This window comes from Micromesistius poutassou (assembly GCF_964030765.1).
Source record: "Micromesistius poutassou genome assembly, chromosome: 13".
NCBI lineage: Eukaryota > Metazoa > Chordata > Actinopteri > Gadiformes > Gadidae > Micromesistius > Micromesistius poutassou.
Genome location: NC_140283.1, coordinates 9,939,440 through 9,964,099, shown reverse-complemented (window position 1 = coordinate 9,964,099; position 24,660 = coordinate 9,939,440). Strand labels below are relative to the sequence as shown.

The 24,660-nt window shown below is 46.2% G+C and overlaps 1 protein-coding gene across 3 annotated transcripts in view; it reads left to right on the top strand.

The window, feature by feature from the left end:
• hipk2 (homeodomain interacting protein kinase 2) overlaps positions 1-19,867 on the top strand; it is a 76,183-nt gene extending 56,316 nt beyond the window's left edge. For 2 of the 3 annotated variants that reach the window (XM_084476739.1, XM_084476741.1), the window contains exons 6-15: positions 1,852-2,036; positions 2,982-3,144; positions 6,234-6,462; positions 7,532-7,653; positions 11,359-11,489; positions 13,135-13,314; positions 13,615-14,109; positions 14,499-14,752; positions 15,204-15,358; positions 15,772-19,867. In XM_084476739.1, coding sequence (XP_084332865.1) covers positions 1,852-2,036; positions 2,982-3,144; positions 6,234-6,462; positions 7,532-7,653; positions 11,359-11,489; positions 13,135-13,314; positions 13,615-14,109; positions 14,499-14,752; positions 15,204-15,358; positions 15,772-16,314 — 2,457 coding nt within the window. In that variant the 3' untranslated portion in view covers positions 16,315-19,867. The remainder of the gene's footprint in view (positions 1-1,851; positions 2,037-2,981; positions 3,145-6,233; positions 6,463-7,531; positions 7,654-11,358; positions 11,490-13,134; positions 13,315-13,614; positions 14,110-14,498; positions 14,753-15,203; positions 15,359-15,771) is intronic. The other variant, XM_084476740.1, reaches the window with a different exon arrangement.
• Positions 19,868-24,660: the final 4,793 nt, after the last annotated feature.

Below are 24,660 nucleotides of genomic sequence, written 5' to 3'. Positions count from 1 at the left end.
CCATCCTTCAGCCATCCTTCTCCCGTTCTCTTCACTCCCCAAAGGGATGCACCCCCACAAAAGTGGCTCTAATGGATCTGCCGTTGCCATGCGAGGCACGCAAGGCAGGGCTGCAGACCAAAATAATCAGCGGCTCCTGTGTTTTATCTGCAGGGGCCAGAGTTAAGAATGCCCCTTTTCAGTCAGAGCTCGGGAAATGAAGAAATGAGACCGGCCGACTGATAGTATGAAAATGACTTTTTTTTCTTTCTTATGATATCAAACAGCTCCACTTCTGTGCCAACTGGAGCTATTTGACAACCTGTATAATTTTTGTTATTTATTGACGGATAACAGGATCTAAAAGTGCATGATAACATATCATATCACAGAGGGGTGTATCTGCTACACACCTACTGGATATCTCGTCTGGAAAATGTCAAGATGTTTAATAATATGCATCTCAAAGTCTGCCAATAAACTCATTCTTCGGAAGACTGAGTTTCTTGTAAGGATTTTAGGAAACGTGTTCTGCATTCCCGTAGTTTGTACTCCCTGTAATGTAATGTGAGACAGACTAAAATCAAGTGAGATTGCATTGGATTTCATAGAACATCATTTTCGGATGCTTAACGTACACCTTGATAACCCTTCAATAACAAAACTAAAAGTAAACAACAGATTTTCCTTGTCCGTCACTTTAATGCGTTGCTCTTTAATGCACCGGTTGAGCCAACACAAGTAGTCCTCGTGGCGGAAGGGAGAACTGTGATCATTTCCCACCTCAGTCGGTTTGATTGGTCTAAGATAGCGTCAGAGCGGAGCTGTCGGCTACAGAGCACAAATCACCTGCATGTGGAAGGAACTGTGAATCAGATTCACAGTGCTGACTGGCAGTACATCTGATCCTCTGCAGCCGGGCTGGAGATAAGCCTGGCGTCTTTATGGAGGGACGGCAGGCTGGCCGCTTCCGTTTCATGCAATCACAATAAACAAGGCAGCGCTTTCCTTGTCTGTGGCCGTTGTCCTCGTATCTCTATGTTAACCTTAGTCTTCTCACACACGACGGCTTGGGAGTTTTTATAGGGAGGAAGGATGGTCAGCCTTCCATGGACACTAAAGTCGGGTAACATAGGGTTAAAAGGCTAGTGTTGTCTGGTCGTTGCTTTTTTTTTTGTCCCGTGGAGCAGAAACGCGGCCAGTATTTATGCACAGCTTCAGGGTTATGCAAAGGTAAAGGGACACGCCATTCCTAGGCAGCTTCCCACAAGTATTTAGGTGAAGTTGTCTTCAGAGCCGCTCACAAAATGGTGTCCTTTGTCAATGTTTTCTTTCCTAATGATTACCCAATGGCAACATTTATCGAGGTTGTGCTTTAGTCTTATATTTGAACTTCACTGGGAATAGAAGGCTAGATTTTAGAGATAAAAAAAACTCTCTCTTGCGTCCTTCACCCTGCTTTTTTTTTTTTTTTTGGTGCTAAGAATACCAGTACAAATGTTTACCCTCTCTGTGAGTAGGAGGAGGAGGAGGAGGCGGAGGAAGAGGTGGTGGTGGTGATGGGGTGTTTTTATGTGTGTATGTGTGTGTGTTTGTGTGTGTGTGTGTGTGTGTGTGTCGGCGTGTGTGTGTGTGTGTGTGTGTCGGCGTGTGTGTTGACGACATCACTGATGAGGCCTTGTGGGTATTATTAGGTATTTTATGGTGAATGTACTGGAGGACAGAGTGTATCACCAGCCTACAAGAACACTGTCGCCCTGTAATAACTATATGCCGTATGATTTCACTTCAATTGGTAACATTGACAGTGTGTGTGTGTGCGTGTGTGTGTGTGTGTGTGTGTGTGTGTGTGTTGTGTGATCACGTCCACAGGTGAACATGTCGTCGGACCTGGAAGGCAGTGAGATGCTGGCGGAGAAGGCGGACCGCCGGGAGTTCATAGACCTGCTGACCAAGATGCTGACCATCGACGCAGACAAGCGGATCACCCCCATAGAGAGCCTCAACCACCCCTTCGTCACCATGAACCACCTCCTCGACTTCCCGCACAGCACACAGTACGGCCCCCCGTCCCTCTCTCTCTGTATAGGAGTGCTGCATTGGTAGTTAGTAGTACTGCAGTGGTAGTTAGTAGTACTGCAGTGGTAGTGAGTCATACTACAGTGGGATTTAGTAAGTAGTACTCCTGTGAAAGTAGTTATTATCATTACAGTGAGAATAATTTGTTAGGAGTACTACAATGCTAGTTAGTAATACTACAGTAGTTATGGTAGTTATTAGTTAGAAATGCTAGAGTGCAGTGGTTGTTAGTACAGTTTTAGATAGTAGTTAGTAGAACTACAGTTGTAGTTAGTAGTTCTACAGTGGAGCTGTTGTGATGAACTGAACTGTAGGCTAACCAGCTGATTTAAAGGTGCTGCCGGTAAGATGTGTGTTGTAAAGAGAGAGAGGGCAGGAAAGACCTAAAGAGAGCAGGAATTTTGAAACCAAACAACAACCAAAAAATCCCCTCCCTCTCTGCCCCTCCCTCGCTATGTTTCCCCGCTAATGAGAAGTGTTGCATTTCACATACCTTTGATTGACGGGCAAGATGAATTCCCCGAATCAATCATAGAAGAACCTCCCTGATTGGTCAGAAATATGCCGGGAGTGGTCTAAAATCTAAATTGTCTCAAAAGCAGGCAAGCGCAGTCAACTCTTAATGCATATTCTCACAGCGCTTTTCACTTACAAATAGCTGAACGATGGATATGGGATTCTAAACAAATTAGACATTTAGACTTTTAGATTTATATTTTTTAATCTCTCCAACAGTAAAATGCAGCTCCAAAATGAGATGAATAACTGATTGCATTTATACAGCGCTTTACATACCCCCAATTGTATTCAATGAAATAAATCCTGACTGCATATCGCATAGCAAAACTCTCCCCTCTTACCTCGTCCCTTCCCTCACCTTCTCCTCATACTAACGAGCCTACTTCTGTGTCTTCCCGCCGCAGCGTGAAGTCGTGCTTCCAAAACATGGAGATCTGCAAGCGGCGCGTGAACATGTACGACTCGGTCAACCAGAGCAAGACGCCCTTCATCACCCATGTGGCCCCCAGCACGTCCACCAACCTCACCATGACCTTCAACAACCAGCTCAACACTGTGCACAGCCAGGTGCGTACCCTGCCCCAACCCTAGCCTGCAGCATCCAAAGAGCCGGGCGGGTGAGGCGCTAACAACCTCACCTGCTGCACACGTATGCTACGGCACGATGACTCAGAATGTAGGCCGTATAGATCGGTCTATGGATTATGGTGGTTGAACCCCGATGTATGGATTGCGTGTGGTAGGCTTCGAGGAGCGAGATGCACCACATGCATTATGTCTCTCTTCTCAAAAAAATGAAGATTCAAAGATTCTAAGGTTTTTATTTGTCACATACTCAAACAGGACGTGCAGTGAAATGTTTGCGTGACATACTCTCCTGTGCTTAAAATAGAAATGAAGTACAATATAATTAAATATAATAAATATAATATGTATATATATATAATAATAAATATATACACACAAGAAATATAAAGTAGCACGTTTTTAATGGTTTCCTACAGGACGCAGTAGGAAGTAAACGTGCATTATAGCGCTGCATGTTTGCTTTCAGCAGCAGCCTTTAACAGCCTTTTCCTCATTCTGTTCACTTCACTGGTCGTTATATTTGTTGTGTTTAAACCAGTGCCCCCCCCCCATCCAGCCTTCCTGTTGTTTCCCCTATCACGCGTGATTTCTCCAAGAGCAAATTGATTCCGATAACGCAACGCAAGTCAATAGCAGATGAATGATGATATTATGGATCCAGTTTGACACTTCTTAAGACGTACGGTTCACGTTGCTAGCACTCTTGCACAATATACGCTTGTTAGTTAGGAAAAGGAATGCAAATCAATGCATATGTGTAAACGCCCCCGCGCTCTCATTCACAGTCTCATCATTTAGGTGTCATGTGTTTTGCTGTTAGTGAGCCTATCTAAAATTGTTTTATGAAGGCTGAAAGCAGTTTCGATGACCGTGGCCCACATCAAACAGTCAGGAGATCATGTTTGCTATGTTTACAGTAGAGAGCATATGGAATCAGTTTGAGGCACTAGATCATCAAATTGGTTTAAGCAACTTAAAAAAAAAAACATACTGAAAACACTGGCCGTAGGCTTTATCGTAAACTGCCTGTCTCCTATCTCCTTGTTCCTGGACAGTCTGCTTCTTCTCCAGGGTCTGTCTTTAGATGCCGGTCTGCGTTTCCAACCGTACCTCAGGTCCTGTGGGATTGTCACAAAGTGCTGATTGCACACATGACAAGCACCACTTCCTGCTTGCCTTGCATTCTGGGTCTTTCAGGCCTTACGAATCCCTTTACTAGGCTTCCTCTCTTTTTTTCTTCTCTCTCTCTCTCTCTCTCTCTCTCTCTCTCTCTCTCTCTCTCTCTCCGTGTCACTGTACTCCTCACTCCTTCTCATTTCCCAGGGTTAAGCTTTGGGTATTTTACCGGTTTGTACCGCATTTAAACTGCTGAGTTTCGCCGTCTCCTGGAATCACTGTGTGTTGCTAGATTTTCCAGATTGCGTCTTAGTTACAACGTATGCTGGCTTGACAAGCACTGTGCAGTGCGCCACAAGAAAACCCCTCTCTCTCTCTCTCTCTCTCTCTCTCTCTCTCTCTCTCTCTCTCTCTCTCGCTGTAAATTAAATAGGTGATGTATCGCACAACCCCGCTGTAAGGTTTTACTGTAGGCAAATAAAAATAGGTTTGTGATTTATGTCACCAGGTTTATACGCAAGGCCCCCGGACCCATCTTTGACCCTGTGTGTCAGCGGCATCCACGCTATCCTGTTCCTGATGCATGTCACGACTCGTATTGATTACGCTCTCCTCCAGCGCAATTTGAGTCCCTTTAAAGGGAGTGACCCCCCCCGTTCACCTACATACAGCCTAATTAAAGGTGGTGGGGGGGGGGGGGGGGGTTACAACTTTAAAATGTCGTTGAGCAGGAAGTTGCGTGACTGGAAGCTGAGCAAACACATGTCTCTTAAAAGCATATTTGTACTCGGGCCGTTTGAGCTGCGTTTCATTCCTTCTTAATGGCCTACTATGCTCCGTACGCGATGGTAGATAGAGCGAGTCCATATGCGTGCATAATCACACAAAGTCCTGTTTGCTGGGAAATGTTCCCCTCCCATCAGGCGTATAGATGTGAGGGCTAGATTGGGCCGCTGTGACATGTCAAACTCGCCTACTAAAGCGTTTACATTTTTTTGCACCGCTATCAGTCTCTAGCATTTCACTTTGAACAGATTTCATGGAATGTCCTGCCCTGAACGGCCGAATCAGGCACAACCCATTTGAGGGTTGTGTCGCGTGCCTAGGGGTTGCTCCGTGTTTGTCGGAGAGAGAGATGTGGCCGGTGAGAGGTGGGGTAGGTTATGTGTGCTGCAACAGGTCTCTGGTGTAGCGTAGGGGATTTAATTTTAAAGAGCAGGAACAACGATTCTAGCACCACACTATTAAGAGTTCATTATTCTGTAAACTGAAACACAGACTGTATGCCTTACCAAGCGCTACACTCCATTGCACTGCACACAGACTGTGACTGCAGCATTCTTTCTTTCTCTAATTGATGAAGTCTGCAGTGCTTACAATGAGATAAGCTTCGTCTGCTACCCCAAGAAGTGTACACAATCTCGTTTTGTAAGACCTGTTGGATAAAACCTGCGCATCCAAATGTTATTTTCTTTGGACTCATGCTTCAAACATTAGTAGATGCTCCGACTGCCTTCTCTTCTTAATGTTGACCATATGACATGACTAGTGAGAGGGATGATAGAGATGTTCTGCTTAGAATCCATCCATCCATCTATCCAATCCAGCCACCCACCCACCCACACACCCATCTATGCATTTTTTCTTAGGACAGTATTCCCTGTTCGCTCTGTAGAGTTTAAAAGGAAAGGAAATTGTATTGGCTTTTTGTACAAGACACAGACTAGAGACAGGAAGGTGGGGTTGAATAAGAGCGGGAACGACGTGTAGCATAGGACCACAGGTGGGAATCAAACCTGCGAAGCTACAAGGGGTATCGCCTACAGGGTTTAGCGCACCGCTGGGTTGTTGCCATCGAGCCACCTCTGAATTGTTCTTTCTATAGTTTGTTTTGTTTCCCAGTATGAGGCCTGATTGATCTCCCCTTCCCTCCTCTCCTGTGTCAATCCTAGGCCTCCTGCTTGGCCTCCTCCTCCACCACAAACGCCACCTTTTCCCTCGCCAACCCCGACGTCTCCCTGCTGAACTACCAATCCGCAATCTACCAGCCCACCACCGCCTCCATGGCCACCGTGGCCCAGAGGAGCATGCCTCTGCAGCCGGGCCCCCCCCAGCTCTGCCCTGCGCGGCCCCCCGACCCCTTCCAGCAGGCCCTCATCGTCTGCCCGCCCGGCTTCCAAGGTAAAGAGAAACCAAAACCCTCCTTACTCCTCCATGTAAATAGACGGGGGCTGCGGTAGGGCATGGGGAGGCGCGTATTTGCATCCGTGGTGTTCTCTGTGGATCACTCTGGATTAGGTTCACAGGAAGTGGCCTGGCTCTCTGGGTCTGGCACTTCCAGACACTACTACCAGATACTCATGCTGGTACTACTGCGATTACTACTTCTAGTAGGACTAATAATACTAGCACCACTGCAAGTACTAATACTTGTATTCATGATACAAGATAGGTAGATAGATGGATACTTTAATTGTCATTGTGCAGTAGAACCTTACAATGAAATTGACTTATGCAGCCTCTACATGAACAATGTTTGTGTGAACAATGTTTGTGTGAACAATGCTCACACAAACACTCACACAATAAATAGTATAAAATACAGTATAAAATACAGTATAAAAACAACCACTACTTCTACTACAAATAATACATGATTATAATATGAATATGAGTATGCATGTCAATATATAACAAATATAGCTTTGGTTTGAGAATGCCTTTGTATTGAGTCTGCTTTTCATGTTGTAATGCGATGTTATTTGATACCCAATAACAAAAGCAACGTTTCTCTCATCAAGAAGTACAAATGTATATGTACTTATGGCTTATGGTACTTATGGTACTTATTATATGGCTGTGTGATAATGTGTTGCCAAGCACTACATATGTTATGTGTTTCCACTGGGGGTTGATGAAGAATGAGGGCTGCCTGTGTTGTGTTTTGTTTTTCTGTGTTGTAAATATAAAGGTCATCTCCATTAATGGCACCTTTGCAGAGATATATTTAACCATCACCATGACGACCCCTTGTTTTATTTTCCTCCGAGCATGATCGTGGTTATCTGGGTTATCTGTGAGTAGCAGTGGGGGGGTATTGTGGTATTGTTTGTCCTTTCCTTTTCTTCTCTCTTTATTGGGTTTGTGCATAGCCTGGCCTCCTTCCCTCCTTGTCTTGACAGACACCGACTTGTTTCTTTTCTGTGCTGTTCTTTTGACAACTCTCCCTTGTTTGTTTATTTGTTTACAGGGCTGCAAGCATCTCCGTCCAAGCACACTAGTTACTCTGTGCGGATGGAGAACGCCGTTCCAATAGTGACGCAGGCCCCTGGTGCCCAACCTCTCCAGCTCCAGCCTGGCCTACTGACACAGGTAAAAGGACCCTGTATATAGTCTGAGGTAGATAGACCTGGTATACAGTCTGAGGTAGAGACCTGGTATACAGTCTGTGGTAGAGACCTGGTATACAGTCTGAGGTAGAGACCTGGTGTACAGTCTGAGGTAGAGACCTGGTGTACAGTCTGTGGTAGAGACCTGGTATACAGTCTGTGGTAGAGACCTGGTATACAGTCTGTGGTAGAGACCTGGTGTACAGTCTGTGGTAGAGACCTGGTGTACAGTCTGAGGTAGAGACCTGGTGTACAGTCTGAGGTAGAGACCTGGTATACAGTCTGTGGTAGAGACCTGGTGTACAGTCTGAGGTAGAGACCTGGTATACAGTCGTTGGTAGATAGATCCCTTCTATACTCTCTGAAAGGAGGCGAAGAAACAAAACACAAAACTATTTGTGTTGGTTATCTTTCTCTTCTGCCTGTAAAAAGTATTTTTAATAAATGCATTATATATAACATGTAGATGGCAGATTGGAGGAAGGGGGGGCAGCCATGAAGGACGACAGAAATTGTGTTAATGTTTGTGACCCTGGTGCCGCTGGCAGCTGTTTTGCCTTGGTGCACTCAGAGCAAGGTTTCTTGTGTAGTGCTTTCTCTCCCTCGCACTCTAGCGCACACACGCAGTGTCGCTTTTTTCTTTTACTTTCTATCGCTCTCTCTCCTTTACTTCTCTCTCTCTCTCTCTCTCTCTCTCTCTCTCTCTCGACTCACTTTCCCTGTGAGAAGTCGTCTTTTCTCCGGCTTCCTCTCCCTCACTTTACCCTTTCATCCCGTCCTTCTTTGTTTGTTTGTTTGTTAGTTTCTCGCCTTTGTCTTCCTCTCCGTGCTGTATCCTGTTCTTCTGGAGGCTTCCACGCTCTGTTGCACCCGGCTCGGAGCGCTGGAGCCTGGCCTCACCTCCGCACTACAGGCTGTCTAGTAGTTAAGCTGGAGCTAATAAACAGGCCACAGGAAGTCACTGAAAAACGAGCATGATCCTTTCTCTCTCACTTTCATTCTCTCTCTCTCTTGCTCTCTTTCTCTCTCTCTCTCTCTTGCTCTCTTTCTCTCTCTCTCTCTCTCGCTCTCTCTCTCTGCGCACCCTGCACTCTCTACCTTGCGCTCAACATCACCCCACCCCCCCCCCCTCACCCTCACCCCTACCCTCTCCCAATGGAAATTTCCATGAAGGCTTTAAATATCCCTGAAAACCCTGTTAGTCTGAAGTGTTCCCTTATCTTCGCCTAATCATGCAGTAGGCAAGCCAGACAGACAGCAAGGCTGTGTGTGTGTGTGTGTGTGTGTGTGTGTGTGTGTGTGTGTGTGTGTGTGTGTGTGTGTGTGTGTGTGTGTGTGTGTGTGTGTGTGTGTGTGTGTGTGTGTGTGTGTGCGCGCGTGTGTGTGTGTGTTTGTTTGGGTATGTGTGTATTTGTCTGTCTACGTCCGTCTGTCTGCTTTTTAACAGTTAATCTGTCAGATACCAAATGGTGATTAGCTCCAGGGTTTGCTTCCAAGTCAGCCGTGCCAAACGACAGAGCTCAGAGGAGGCAGGGAGGTCAGATCAGACGGGACATCCCGGGAGGGCCGAGCTCTGACCGGAGCGCCCTGCTTCCTCTCCGCTCAACGCCACATGGCCTCGCACCCACATAAAAAAAAAAAGTTAAAAGTCACCACCTGCCCCCCGCGCATAGGCATGTAAATGGCTCCATAGCGTGGCGCCGGACTGGTTCCAGTCACGCTCGACCGAGCTGGTGATCCCACACGGCCAACGCATGTACGCTGTTTACCGTAAACTCCTGTCTGCGCACATGTTCAACCAAGACCGAGTCTGCAGTTAACTTAAGCAGATGGTTTATATAGGCCAGCGAACAGAACACCTAATAAGTGGGTATGGTGTGTGTGTGTTTTTGTGTGGTTGTGCGTGTGTTTGTGTGTGTGTGGTTGTGTGTGTGTACATGTGTTCGTCAGTGTGTGTGGCCCTGTGTGTGTGTGTGTGTGTGTGTGTGTGTGCCTGAGAAGCCCTTAACTGTGGGAGGTCTGCCCGGCTTGGCTGGATAGCTGTTTTCTTCGTAGCTGCAGCCTTCTCTCCAGTGTTGGCCTTCTATTCCTCCTGCCCTCCCACCACCCACCACCCACCACCCACCACGCACCACCCACCACCCACCACCCCCTTCCTTCATATTGTCAGGGCATCCAGTGCCAAACAACCCCCTCTTCCACTCCACCCCCAGGGCCTCCCTCCTCCTCCTCCGAGCAGGTTCAGCCCTGGGCTCCTCATGGGTCTGCTGTTGGAGGGAGGGCCCGGGCCCTGGAGGCTGCAGGGCTGGGACAGGCAGGCAGGCAGGCAGGCAGGCATGGAAGCCACTACTAGGACCTTTATCTGGAGCAGGAATGCAGAAAATGTGGAAACAATTGGAAACTGAGAGACAGGGGCTTTCGGGGCCCCGAGGTGACAAAGGGTTTTTCAACCAGAGAGGAGGTACGGGCGGGGTGGGGTGGTGGGAGGGTGGGGGGGGGGGGGGGGGGGTTGGTAGAGTTGGGGGGGGGGGTCGAGGTTGGGCAGAGAGGGAAGAGCATTGGTGTAGACAGGGTTGGTTTCTAAGACGAGGGAGAAAGAAGGAAATAATGGAGTGTTTTACTGGGTGACCAGTTTGAGTTTGAGTGCAGACAGGCCGGTTACACAACACAGATGCCCGGCCAGGGAGGAATGCCGAGTGGTAGGAATGGAGAGAGGGAGAGAGAACAGGTGGGGGGGCGGAGATGGATGTATGTATTAGTCCCACTAAATGGCATGTTGATGAAAGGCCCTGGACGTGGGTCTCTGATGTAAAGGGCTCCTCCAGCCCCCCCTAAATGTTCCATTAGGGACGTCCGTCATCGGTGGACAGAACTGAAGCGGGTCAGACTGGTGACATAGTTCATTCGGACTGAGCCGAACATTTAAACCCAACAATTCTGCCCCCCCTCACCCCCGAAAGCCTATATAAAGATATTTTTCAAATCTGAAGAAACTAGGAAACTAGGAAATCAGGTTCATTTGTTGGGTCTGAAATTACCGAAGCATAAAAGCATTAGCAGCGGCGATGTACTTTGTGTGCTCCACTTCCCTTGCCTGCACTATTTCCGTCTATTTGTGTCTGGTTTTCTTTCTTTGGTTATTTATTTCCCTCCCTTCATGTCTTCCTATGTGGCTGCGTGCCGCAGCGCTCTCTGAGGCTGTTGTAAATAGATGTGCCGATGCCATTAAAGGAACTATTCATTAGCCCTGACATTAAAGTGCTAATCAATAGAATTGCATTAATCAATTTGGGTTACGTTCACGCACACACACACACACACACACACACACACACACACACACACACACACACACACACACACACAGGGGATCCCTCACACTCAATGCAAAATACAAATTAGCATTTATTTTTTAACCTTATCATGAATGGAACCATGCATCCAATTAAATCATCGGCTGATCTTAATTTTGCCAAACACACACACACACACACACACACGACCAGCTCTACCTGCTATATTTATGCTATACTTATACTATACTTATACTACCAGTTCTACCTGCTATACTTATACCCCCCCCCCCATCTGGAATCTCTGGGACAGTTATTAATGTACCTGTGATCTCCTGTTCTCTCTCTCTATCTCCTTCTGTCTCCCCTTCTGTCTCTGTGTCTCTCTACCTCAGCAGGCGTGGCCCAGCGGTGCCCAGCAGATCCTGCTGCCCCCAGCGTGGCAGCAGCTCACCCACACCTCGGTCCAGCACGCCACCGTCATCCCCGAGCCAATGAGCAGCACACAGCCTCTGGCCAGCTGGAGGTGAACATCCTTGCACATATTGACTGTCACTCTAGATCACGATAAACAGTCTCTATATACTGTAGGTGTATAGTTCTAGATGGCGGTAAATAGTCTCTATATACTGTAGGTGTATAGTTCTAGATGGCAGTAAACAGTCTCTATATACTGTAGGTGTATAGTTCTAGATGACAATAATCAGTCTTTATATACTGTAGGTGTATAGTTCTAGATGGCAGTAAACAGTCTCTATATACTGTAGGTGTATAGTTCTAGATGACAAACATATTCTATATACTGTAGGTCTATAGCTCTAGATGATTAAAACCAGTTTCTATATACTGTAGGTTTATATCTCTAGACGAGTAAAAACAGTTTCGATATACTGTAGGTGTATAGCTCTAGATGACAATAAACAGTTTCTATATACTGTAGGTGTATAGCTCTAGATGAGTAAAAGCAGTTTTTATATACTGTAGGTATAAAGCTCTAGACAATAATAAACACTATCTATATACTGTAGGTGTATAGCTCTAGATTAGTAAAACCAGTTTCTATGTTGTGTAGATGTAAAGCTCTAGTATCAAGCCTTTGTTCATATGACAACGGCAGGCATGATGGACAGCTCCCTGTCATCTCTGTCCCCTACCACCTTCCCACACGGTGCCTATGCAGCACTTTATGTAATTAAAGTCCAGGTTTGCACCATTTTAAATTGACTGTCAATCACGGTCAGCTTCTCTTAAGGCCCAGGCCTACACCCGGCTACGGCCTGGGACCTGCGTCTTCTGAGGGTATACGGTCCTGTTCATGAGACCCAATTTACCTTGGGGACACGTACATGGTGGTGACATCATGTCGGTATGGCCTGTCACTGCGATGGCATGATACAGGGCTGGATGGGTGAAGTCAGAGCAATGGGGGCCTGGAGAAAGATTACGGATAGAGGTAGAGATAGTGGGAGGTAGTGTCTGTGAATGTGTATGCGTCTGTGTGTGTGTGTGTGTGTGTGTGTGTGTGTGTGTGTGTGTGTGTGTGTGTGTGTGTGAGTGCGCACATGCACACACACATGTGTGTGTGTGTGTGTGTGTGTGTGTGTGTGTGTGTGTGTGTGTGTGTACACTGTGTGCGTGTGTGTATGGATGCATGCAAGGAATTATTAGGATCAGTCTATTTGTGGCCAGACAACCCACCCTTTCTCCCCACCACCCCTTCCACTCTTTCCCCCTCTGTCCCTCTCTCCCTCCCTTCCTCCCTCCCTCCCTCTCGGTTCAATGGCAGCCCCATTGTCCTCGGGAGAGAGGTTTTGGAGAGAGTGTCGCACTTCCTCTGCAGAGCTATCAGTCCACAGCTGCCGGTGTCAGCCCCTCTGCCCTGTCACTTGGCTCGCTCTACGACTCTCCCTCTATCTTCCATCTCTCTCTTTCCTCCGTCTCACACGTCCGTGGGTCACAGCAGGGAGTTGCTGCCACCCGCTGGCTGAACTTTGAAAGAACACCCTCTGTGTTGCTGTGCTTTCTCGTTTATCATCCTGCTTGGTGTAACTCTTAAAGGACTACTCAGAGCTGTGTTCACAGGAAGAGATTGAATTTGGTTTATGCATAAAATGTCATTTTACTTTCTTATGAACATATCATTTATTTTCTTTCTCTTTTTACGTTTCCAGGAATTCCCACACTCACGCCAGCCACTACAACCCCATCATGCAGCAGCCGGCCCTATTGGCCGGCCACGTCACTCTACCATCCAATCAGCCGCTCAATGTGGGAGTGGCACATGTCATGAGGCAGCCGTCAACCAATAATAGCTTGTCCAAAAAGACCAAGCAGCACCAGATGTCTACCAGGTACGGTACACATCAGATCAACACTGCATGCAATATATATATATTTAGTTATTTTACTCAAAATAGCTGTTGTAGAGCATTTCTATGTTATTTGGACTAAAATGTATAAAGTGTGACGTGCAAGTTGAGATTTTTAACATCCCCTGCACTTGCTCCTATGGAACCCAACGTGTCCGTTTTTTCTCAAATCTTTACGACCAGCTGCTCTGATTTGCATTTGGCGGAGGTTCTCCGGCTAAAACAGGCATTGTTTACGCCCCGGCTTCTTTAACTCCCGTCCCGGTCTCGCCCGTGCCTCAGGAACGTGTCGGGCTACGAGGTGTCCTCCTCCCAGCCCGTCCTGTCCCCGCAGCGCTCCAAGCGGGTCAAGGAGAACACGCCTCCACGCTGCGCCGTGCTCCAGAACAACACCTCCTTCAACTGCCCCGCCATCTCCACCGTCACCACCGCCCCCGGCCACCAATCCTGCCACGGTGGCGGGGGAGGAGGAGGAGGAGGAGGAGGAGGAGGCTGGGGGTCCGGCGGCAGTGGCGGTGGCGGCGGCCAAGCGGAACAGGCTTCCAGCACCACCTGCGATCACCACCACCACCAACACCAGCACCACCAGCAGCAGCAGCAGCAGCAGCAGCAGCAGCACCACCACCACCACCACAACCAGCAGCAGCAGCACCACCACCACCATCACGTCCCGCGACAGACCATCATCATCCCCGACACGCCCAGCCCGGCCGTCAGCATCATCACCATCAGCAGCGACACGGATGACGAGGAGGAACACAAGCAGAGCAACAACAAGTGAGTCCACGGGTTGTTCTTCAAAAACAAAGCACCATGAACGCCATGAGGCTCCGCCACAGCTTTTATCCTACTACCGTCAGAGCCCTTAAACACCTCAGCGCCCACTCACTCCAATCGCTGACTGACATGCACTTATCACCATTTATTGTGTCTTGTTCTCTTGTTTACCCTTGTATGTATACCTGTGTGTTGTGTGGTAGTAGGTTTTAGTGTCTATATGTTTATATGCATACTGGCGATGGGTTCTTGTTGTGAGACCAGAGCTGTCTCGTAGCTAGTTAGACCCATGCCTTGCTCAAGGGGTGCAGTCAGTTCCTGGCTGAGCTACCTTTCACAGATTGATTACCCTTTAATACCCCTCCCCCCCGATCCCCTCTCTCTCCTAGCTTACCGTCGAAGCACAGGAAGAACGTGATCAGCTGCGTGACGGTGCATGACTCGCCCGATTCGGACTGCTCCAGCAACAACAGCCCCTACGCCATGGAAACCAGGTTGGCCAACAACAACAACAACAATGGCTACGACAGCAAGAGCACCGTGCTGGACAACTACAACAACATGAACTCTCGCACCATCATCGTCCCCCCCCTGAAGACACAAGGCAGTGAGCTGCTGAGCGAGTGCGATCGCCTCATGCCAGGTAAAGGGGGAGGAAGGGGAGAGAGGGGAGGCCAGGGGAGACAGGGTCGGAGCTAAGCAAGATTTTACAATTTTCCATGGAATGTGTTGGGATCATCAATGTGGGAATCTATTGAAGATGTGAAGACGTTTGAAGATAATGAAGATCGAATTTTTATTGTTATTTTATCATTTTCAAGGTTTTCCCCAAAAACGTCACTCCTACATGTTGTTGTTACATGTTATGATTCAAGATTGCAACATGGAGCCTTTGTTTGATAATCGAGACGTGTTGAATGCCTTAGAGAATGACGCCCTGTGGAGAACGAGTGTGAGACACCGAGACAAGGCCAAAGGCATTCCGTTTCCCATTCCTAAGATACCAACGTGCTTCCGTTCCTGCGGTCGTGTTGTTCCTCTTGCTCCGTCCTTCATCGAGAGATTAAGTAACCTTGTGTCCTCTTTCGTCACAGAAGCAATGAATCACCAGAACTACAAGTTCAAGTCCTCCAGCGGGGTGGTGTCCGGAAACAACCACTTACCCGGGGGCGTGGCTGGGGTGGGATCCTACCGACATCAACGCTCCGGGCCGCATCCCTTTCAGCAGCAGCCCCTCAACCTCAGCCAGGTATGGGGAAACCGAACATCTGTCTACTGGGATAGAAGCAGACAGCCTACTTCTATTTAAGGGGTCAGCATACCTCACAAGCAGTCGGATTTAGTTTTCTTTACCTTTCGGTTTGGTCACTGAATGTTCCATTGGTTAAGACCAGTGGGGTCTCCATGGAGAACAGTGTGGTCTCCATGGAGACAAGTCAAAATATGTCACTATATCTCATAGGTATAACGGGCCGAAATATAAGTTGAACGAGTAGCATTCGTTCATTCTCTCCGTGTCATCTCGTTCTCCCGCCCTCGCCGTTTCCCCCTCGTCCGATTGTAACGTTACGATGCTGACCGCTCTGCCCTCCCGCCCCCCCGTACCCCCGTCCCCCCTCTGTTCCCTTTACCCCTGCTTCATTTCCGTCGTGCTCCTTCCAGGCCCAACAGCACATGGCCGCCGAGCGAAGCGCGGGCCACCGGCGCCAGCAGGCCTACATCGCCCCCACCATCGCCGCACAGGCACCCTACTCCTTCCACCACGGCAGCCCCTCCTCCCACACGGGCAACCTCCACCCCCACCCGCACCCGCACCTGACGGCCGCCCACCTGCCCGGCCAGCCCCAGCTGTACGCCTACACCACGGGCCCGCCGGCGGGCGCGCTGGGCTCCAGCGGCGCCACCACCATGGCCCACCTGGTGGCCTCCCAGGGCTCGGCGCGTCACGCCGCGCAGCACGGCAGCTACCCGCCCGCCATCGTGCACCAGGTGCCCGTCAGCATGGGCCACGGCGTGCTGCCGTCGCCCACGCTGCAGCACCACCACCACCACGCCGGCCAGTACCAGGTGCAGCCCTTCGCCCACCACCACCACCACCACCACCACCACCCGGCCTACATCAGCGCCTCGCCGGCCTCCACCGCCACCATGTACACTGGATACCCGCTGAGCCCCGCCAAGGTCAACCAGTACCCTTACCTCTAGAGAGGGGAACCCCGTTCGTCGGGACCCCTGTGGACCACACTGGAGACGGGAGACCCCCAGCATCCACCCCCCCACCCCACCCCAGCACCCACCACTGCTGCTGCCGCTGCTGCTGACTACACCGACCTACCCCAACCCTGGACCACCCTCACCTCCCTCACCTCCCTCTGATTTCACTCCCCCAACCCTTCTGGAGTCCACTCCCACCCTGTTGATGTCCCCCCTCCCCCCCCCCTCCCTGTCCTCCTCCCCAGGACCCCCCCAGGAACTGTAGAGGCAAACGGAGAAGGAGGCAAGAGGAGTCCGTTGGGAATCTGACAAGGTTGTGTACACATGAAAGCGGAGAGCGAGAGAGAACCGAATGAGAAGGGAGAAGATGGGTAGGATTGTAGAGGGGTACATTACATTTCCCCCTACCCCCCCGCCCCCTGTTTCTTATCCTTGTTTGCAAAAAGGGCCAGTTCAAGTCTTTTCTTTTGATTTCAATATTTTGTCTTATTTTTGAAAGACTCTGTGATGGTTTCACGGTGGCGTCTCTGAAACAGGCCTACTTGGACGGAGGATTTATTCCTCAAAAAAAACGTTGTTTTTGTTTTATCGCCTCCACCCCCCCCTCCCCTACCCCTCTCCCCGTTTAGTCTGGGACGTGACAGTTGAACAGGGATAACTCTCTCTGGGTGTGTCGAATATCCCAAATACAGAGAGAAAGTGAAATACGAAGAAAAAAAAACCTGCTGCTCTTTTAAGAAAAAAAAATATATTGATGGCCTTTAATTGTCTTAACTATTTCCAAATCATTCACAGTGTGTCTGGGAGAGGGCCCTTCCCCAGCACACACTCCATCTTCTCAACCGACTCGAGGAGGACTCTGGAAATATAACCACCAGAAGACAACAAACTTTCTAGTGTATTTATAGATATTTTTTGTTCCTTACCTTCTTGTATGTTTCACCTTTTACGATACGATAAACTTTGTTTTAGCTAGGTGTCTTCGCTGGGCCCCTGTTCTTAGAATGTAGCAGTCTGCACCAACTTGTTTTTATGGAGAAACGTTTGGTTTTATTTCCCCCCCCTCCCTGATACCAATAGACTTATTTGACTCACCTCCGATTTCTTTCTTCTTTTTTCAATGTGATTGCACAAAAAGTGGTTATATAATAACATAGGCATGTACAACGTGATTGTCTGTGTGTGTGTGTGTGTGTGTGTGTGTGTGTGTGTGCACGCGCTCGCGTGCGTGCGTGCGTGTGGGTGTGTGTAAGTGCTACTGTCAGCCATGTTGAGTAGATGGAAAAGCCCTGCATTGTACATTGTCTTTTAGCTTATTCAGCCGTCCTTCCCTATAGTAGTGCCTTACAGATATAATGACACAGTTTACCTGGCTCTGATCCCCCCCCCCCAGCCCCCCAGCCCCCCAGAGCCACTGGAGACCCTTAAGGGCGCTTCACGCGAGGAGTGCTTCCCTGGTCTGACACCCCCCAGTCTTGGCAGTTGTAGCTCTCTTCCAGGTGTAGACTCTACCCGGTTGTTTTAGCGTTTTGTGTTTCCCATTGACAGCGTACTATAAAGTGATGATGATGATGATGTTGACACTTAATGTCAGAGAGTCGATATGATTAAAAGCTGAGCTAATTTTATGATGCGTGCATGAGATAACCTTGCTTGGGGGTACTTAACCAAAGTCGTTACATAAATTATGGTCACATGATGATGTTTTGTTTTTGTTTTTTTCGGGATATAAATGTAAATAATGAAATGTATAGTGTAACTGTGACCTCTACCACCGTGGCACCCGAAATGTGGCTTTACTTTTAAGATCACTTGGTGTATTTTTTACCACAGAAGAAGAAGGAAATTCATAAGCAGCAGGGACTCCAGAGCTGGAAAGTAGTGCAAGGTGGTATTGTATACTGGGCAACTCCATTCGAACAAACCAATGTAAAGTGACACGGATTGGCTTGGACACACACAGGTGTTGACATTATATCAAGCTCGAGACTACACAGAAGTCGTCTCGTCGAGCTAGGTCAGGCAAAAAGGACCTGAAAGAGAGTGTTTGTTTCCATGGCGGCGACCCTGCAAGGCCAATGAGAGGGCTGAGAGAGAAAGAGTGAGAGAGAAAGAGAGAGAGAGAGAGAGAGCCGGGTTGCTATAGAGTGAGCGAGAGAGAAGGAGAGAGAGCGAGAGACTAGAGGACAGAGGGCTGCAAGAGACAGATAGTGTGTAGGCACAAGCTCTAAGGGGCGGGCCTAAGAAAGCATAAGGGTTGGTCGGGATAGGAATGGTGGAGGAGGAGGTGGGAATCCCTTATCTTAAATGGAATGAGAAGAGGTGAGCATGTTGGCACTGAGCAGGTTGACAGTAACAATGAACCCTGTGGTGATCTTTCGTAGGGGGCCACTGCATGAACACACACAAACACAGACACACGCACACACACACACACAAACACACAAATGTATCTGCACGCGCACACATCCACACCCACACATAACACACACACACACACACACACACTATACCTATAACTCTGGACAGGAGTGTTTTTAATTATCGTCGTTGTTACTGCTGTTGTCGTTGATGTTTTTCTGGCAAAGATACACGCAAGTTATTTGTCTTGTTGTGCTCTGAGAAGTAATGGTATGGCGAGATGTGTTGTCATCTCATATTAATGACCAGAAGAGGACATGTGGAAAACACACACACACACACACACACACCCTGGAAGGGCCTCTCTTGGACCTGGGCGGTCCACCGCCGCCGCCACCGCCACCATACGTGTGTGTATGTGAGAGTGTGTATGTGAGCCGAGGTACAGACCCCCTCGCAGGCACACCTCAACACGTAGAACTATACCCAACGTGGCTGCCGCTCCATGTGACCCGCTGCTTTATTTAACGGACGTTCTTTCTAGTAGCCACTGACGGGATTAGTATTCATTATTATCTCTTATTTTGCCCTCGTGAAATGAATGTGCTCATCTCAACTGCTAGTGGTTTATTAAAACAAGCCTTCCCCTTTTTCCTTTCCCTTCATAATTCTGGCATTTAAAGTTATTTTTAGATTTTTCTTTGTTATTTTGTTCTCATCTTACGATTACATTTTGACATGGCTGTAGGTTTTTTTTGTGTTAATTATTATTAGAGATTGTTGCAATAATTGTTGTGGCTGTTCTATTAGTGTGTGTGTGTGTGTGTGTGTGTGTGTGTGTGTGTGTGTGTGTGTGTGTGTGTGTGTGTGTGTGTGAGTTTATATATTTTTCTTTTTTATATCATTATTATAAATCAAATTTTGTCCTGCTCATTTCATTTCTTGATTTATAACCTTGGGGTGGATGTAGAGTCATATTTAGTCCTGCTCCCAGGTGGGGGCACCAGTATCAAAGCACTGCTGACCATGCTAACTGTTAAGTTTAACATAATCCAAAGGAGTCATTGGCGATTAGCTTCAAGGTGTGCCCACTGCCCAAGCTCCAAACCAACATTTAAGTGACTACTGGTAGAAAGCAGTGGGCTCTCTTGCCCTTGGTACTGATTGCTCCCCCCCCCCCCCCCCCCCCGTTAGTCCACAATGGCCAACAGGGGATCCTGGCAGTCCAAGATGTGATGTTGTGATGCAGAATGTTTTTTTTTTCTTTCACATTCTTGTCCGTGTCAATGTTTTTGTTCATATGGTTATTGTTTTGTCTACCTTGTTTCCCTCAGCTCATTGGGGCGCAAGTACACACGTACGAGAGATTTGTGTTTTTTTTTCTTTATTTTCATTGAATTCTTTGGTTCCTCAGTTCTGAGGAAGACTACTGAAACATTCCACTGTTTGATATAATCTGGCGTTTGTCCTCCATCTCTTACACTGCTGCCGCGTTACCACGGAGCGTCCCTATTCTGTCTCAGACTCCTCCCACCAAAGACTCCAACACACACGCACACATACACACACACACACACACACACACACACACACACACACACACACACACACACACAAAGACACACACACACACACACACACACACACACAACTCTGTACATCTTAGCAGAGTACAAGCAATCCTCCACAGCGTCTCCACAAAGTAGTCCGGCAATAATTCTGGTTTCTTTCCTTTAACTCTTTTAATAAGACTTTTCTTTCAAAGTGCTTTTAGGGATTTTTTTTGGTTTTTATCCCCGGTGAATGTATATGCAGAATTGTGTGTGTGTGTGTGTGTGTGTGTGTGTGTGTGTGTGTGTGTGGGGGGGGGGGGGGGGGGGGGGGGGGGTGTGTGTGTGTTTGTGTGCAAAGGAGAGATTTACCATGCAAAACGCACACTGCATTCATTGAGTTAGTTTCTGTAAATACAAGCAACAACTGCTGCAGCCAAGCGTTCTCTATGAATAGTGTTACTCCTATTATGTGTTCCCGCATTGACCCACGACTATAGGTAGCTATTAGTTTATCTGTTCCCTTAATATCTTAACTTCTCCTCAAAGGTTTTATGTGTATTTTTTGTTTTAGTCTTTGATGTTGTAGTTTTATCAATATTTCAACAAAATGTAATTTGTATAAAAAAAGCGGATGTATTGGGTTAGTGTGCCATGGAATGGAATGATATGTAAATTTAATTTAATCAAAAATATACCAATTATACCTTTAAAATCATGGTCACGTGCACAAAATGAATGTAATGTGTGACCTGTGACATTGAACATGCTTTACAGCTCTTTCAGCAGGTGAATATTTAATTTAAAGACTGAATTTATGTAACCGTCAACTGTCACCAATGCATGATGCACTAATTCTATAGTAACTATATTGCATAATTATTTAGCAGCGTAATTCACTCTTGAGAGAGTATATTTCTGTTTCTTGTTTTCTAATTTAAACAAGAAACAAAGACTATTTGGAAAAAACAAAATCAAGATGCAGCAATCGAGATACACATGAGTTTTACATGAAACCATGATTTGTATTTTGTGAAAAAAGACTAATTGGAAATGTGACTTTGGAGTACCAAAATGCACAAGTGTGAATGCTGCATTTGGCCATTTTAATTCAAGAGTACTGCAAAAACAACTAAGAATCCCTTCTAACTTTGAGGTGTGGTTTATATTAGCAAAAGCTATGTGCGGCTCAGTCTCTCTCAGCCTTTCACATCTTTTTTTTTATCCACTGTTCTTTAAAAGAAAATACTTCACACAAAAGGTGTCAATTTCCAACTCTGTCCACAATGTTGTTTGTGAGTAATACTGCTCTTTGAACTTTGAAATAATTGCGAAACATTCCTCAAGGCATACCACCCTCATTGCTAGCTCCATTGGTATTCTCCTGCCAAACTCCTCTGAAGTAGTGACTTGAAGTGCTGGAAGAAGGGAATAGGGGCGAATCACTTAACACACAAAACACACAACACACATACACACACACACACACACACACACACACACACAGAGACACACACATACACACACAAAGAACTGTGTCACCTTGCAATCGTCTGATAAAATGTCAAGCCGCTGCCAAAAGTAATAAGGAGGTAATGAAATGTGTTGGCTGGAGTTAACATGTGCTGATGGACTCTTTCCTTTCTTTATTCTCAATTACGTACAATCTGATGACATAGACATTCTATCACACATTTAAGAGGAACATTTTTCCTCATTTTGAATCTCGATGTGGAGATATGCTCCTTTGCTGGCTGTTCCTTAAGTGGGATTCAGGGTACGGTGGTCAAGGTTTGATGCCATCACTGTGAAACGGTGTTACACATTGTTGTTATTACTAGAAGTGATTCAAATTGCTTTGTGGTCACAACCATTTTAACTGCATCAGATTATATTTCTTCCAAATTGCTTTGATGTTAAGTCCCTAGTCCAAACCTTTGCTACTTACAGATAAAAACAACACCATTCCAAGACAAATACGTTTGTAATATTTAATGGTAGAATCTGGAGTCAGCACCCAAGACTACTTTCAAATTTAGGTATAACATTTTTACAATGTGAAAAATATTTTTTTATTACGATAAAGCCTGGTGTGTAAAGTTTCAATTGTAAAAGAGTAATTTCGCTTGAATTACATACTATTATGCCATTTTCATTTTTTTGTCAACACTACAATTAACTACTGTGTTGGTCGTGTCCTTGTACTTTACACACATGTTCATATTTTCTTATGAATGTCACTCAAACCATAGTTTCCATTGTAAGACCTAAACCTGCATCAGACCCTGACTCCCTGTTGTGTCCATTGCCGTTTGCTGGCGCGACAGATCACATTTCTTTGTTGATAAAGCCAATGTGTGCTGTATTTCCTGGTAAACCTTTTGTTCCGTTACTGTCCTCCTTTTCTTTTCTTTATTGGGGTGTGTGATGTCTTATTATTTCAATCTGTTACCGTAGCGATCTATGTATACCCTATTCCTTAGCCTAATATTATTAACTATGTTATGAGAATGGATATTTTACTGGCTTTATAGAATGTTTAAATAATTATAATAATGACAATAAGAAGAGTGATTAAGTAAAACAAAAACTCCTAACAATATTGAGTACATGCTTCTCAGCGCTTGTGTTTCCCATATGATGTTGTGTGCTTCTCTTAATCATTTTCGTTGTAGAAAAATGGAGTGAATTTATATTAGGCTTCAAAAATCTAACGATAGCTTTGTAAATCTACGGGAGGATTTTAACAGACAAACAACCTTCGTCAAATAGAAGAATATAGTTATTTTAATTGTCCTCTTTACTAACTGTAGGACGAGAGGGTCTCGCTTTGTGGTGAACTATGTTATAGCTTGTTATTCACTGTTACTTTTGATCATTTTTTCGGTCTCCGAGGTGAATCGAGTTATTAATGAGAATTTGTATGATCACATATGCATATTGTATATGTGTAGAAATGTAATCACACTTTGTCTTGGATTTACATTAAACTGTTAAGTCACGGCACCTTCTCTGGTCTTACCTTTACTTGTGTGTGTGTGTGTGTGTGTGTGTGTGTGTGTGTGTGTGTGTGTGTGTGTGTGTGTGTGTGTGTGTGTGTCTGTATTTCATCCCCATCCTGTCAGTTATGTATAGCTCTAATTGTATAAATGGATATAATTTACATTGAGAAACAGCTTTAATTTTTTCTTGAATCAAAATTATCAAAAAATACCTCATGGTATTGTATTCAGTATAGCTGCATATTTGTTAAAAAGCCAAATAATAAAGGTGAGTTTCTGTCTTATAATGCATGTCTGAAAGTAATTGACCAGTAGTCTCTGTACCCAACGACTTTTACTCAATTTTATTCAGACCAGATGTTTGGTGTCATTAGAATATAACATGCTCTCTATAACCTATATATAACCCATTTTTCACCATATCCTAATATGGTTAAGGCCCAGCTACTGAAGCCATTGCCTACGTCAGACCACTGGGTGGCGGTGTCTCCCAATAGGCTGATTTTGTGGGCTATAAATCATATTTAAAACGTGATGAAATATATATAATATTATAAGTATAGTATAATTTAAGTATAATATGTCAGTATAAATTTTCTATCAATGTTTCACTTATATATTATTGAATCCATTGGAATTTTGGAAAATGGAAATAAGCTTGTATGCATAAGCCATTCTACGGACTTGCGTATCATGCACATTTAGAAAGTGAAAATAAGTGCTAGTCCTATAGACAATACAATTTACATGTATGAATTAACATTATCAGGTGCAACAATTTAGTCATTATTTGAAAGGACACAAGAATAGGCACGCGCCCGAGACAATGTTGCCGTGGAACCCGCACACGCCAATCAGCAGGGCAACCTAAATTCATGCAACCTTTTGAGAGAAAGGCGCGACAGCCAATGGCAGCGGGGCAGGAGAAATTAGGGGCTAATCAGATCTGCGAGGGGGAGGAGTTATCCCAATCCCGGGGACGAGTGGCTACAGAGAAAGGATAACTGTAGCAGAGTGCCAGATGAAATGGTGCTAATAAATGTGATTAAAAAACTCTACAATGGTTAACAGGTATTTATGTTGAATTCCAAGGCTTCAGATAAAGTTGTGTCATTTAACGGTGATAACATTTGGTGTCCAGACAAAGGAATTCAACGTGGGTCTGCTCTTTTTGGTAAGTCTCTGAACGCAGCCACAGTATTTGCAGTACTAGAACATCATTATTTCAGTGTCGGGATAGACATATTTATACGAATAAGTTAACATTAGTTTTGTTAAGGTGCACTGCTACCTGGAGACGCATGCTTTATGTGGCGACGTAAAGAGCCACATGACCGCTAAGCCTGAAAGTAACGGGACGGGATGTAGGACAAGAGGCTACTGTACAATGATGAGAGCCCTGATAATAAGTCGAGTTAGCTTTC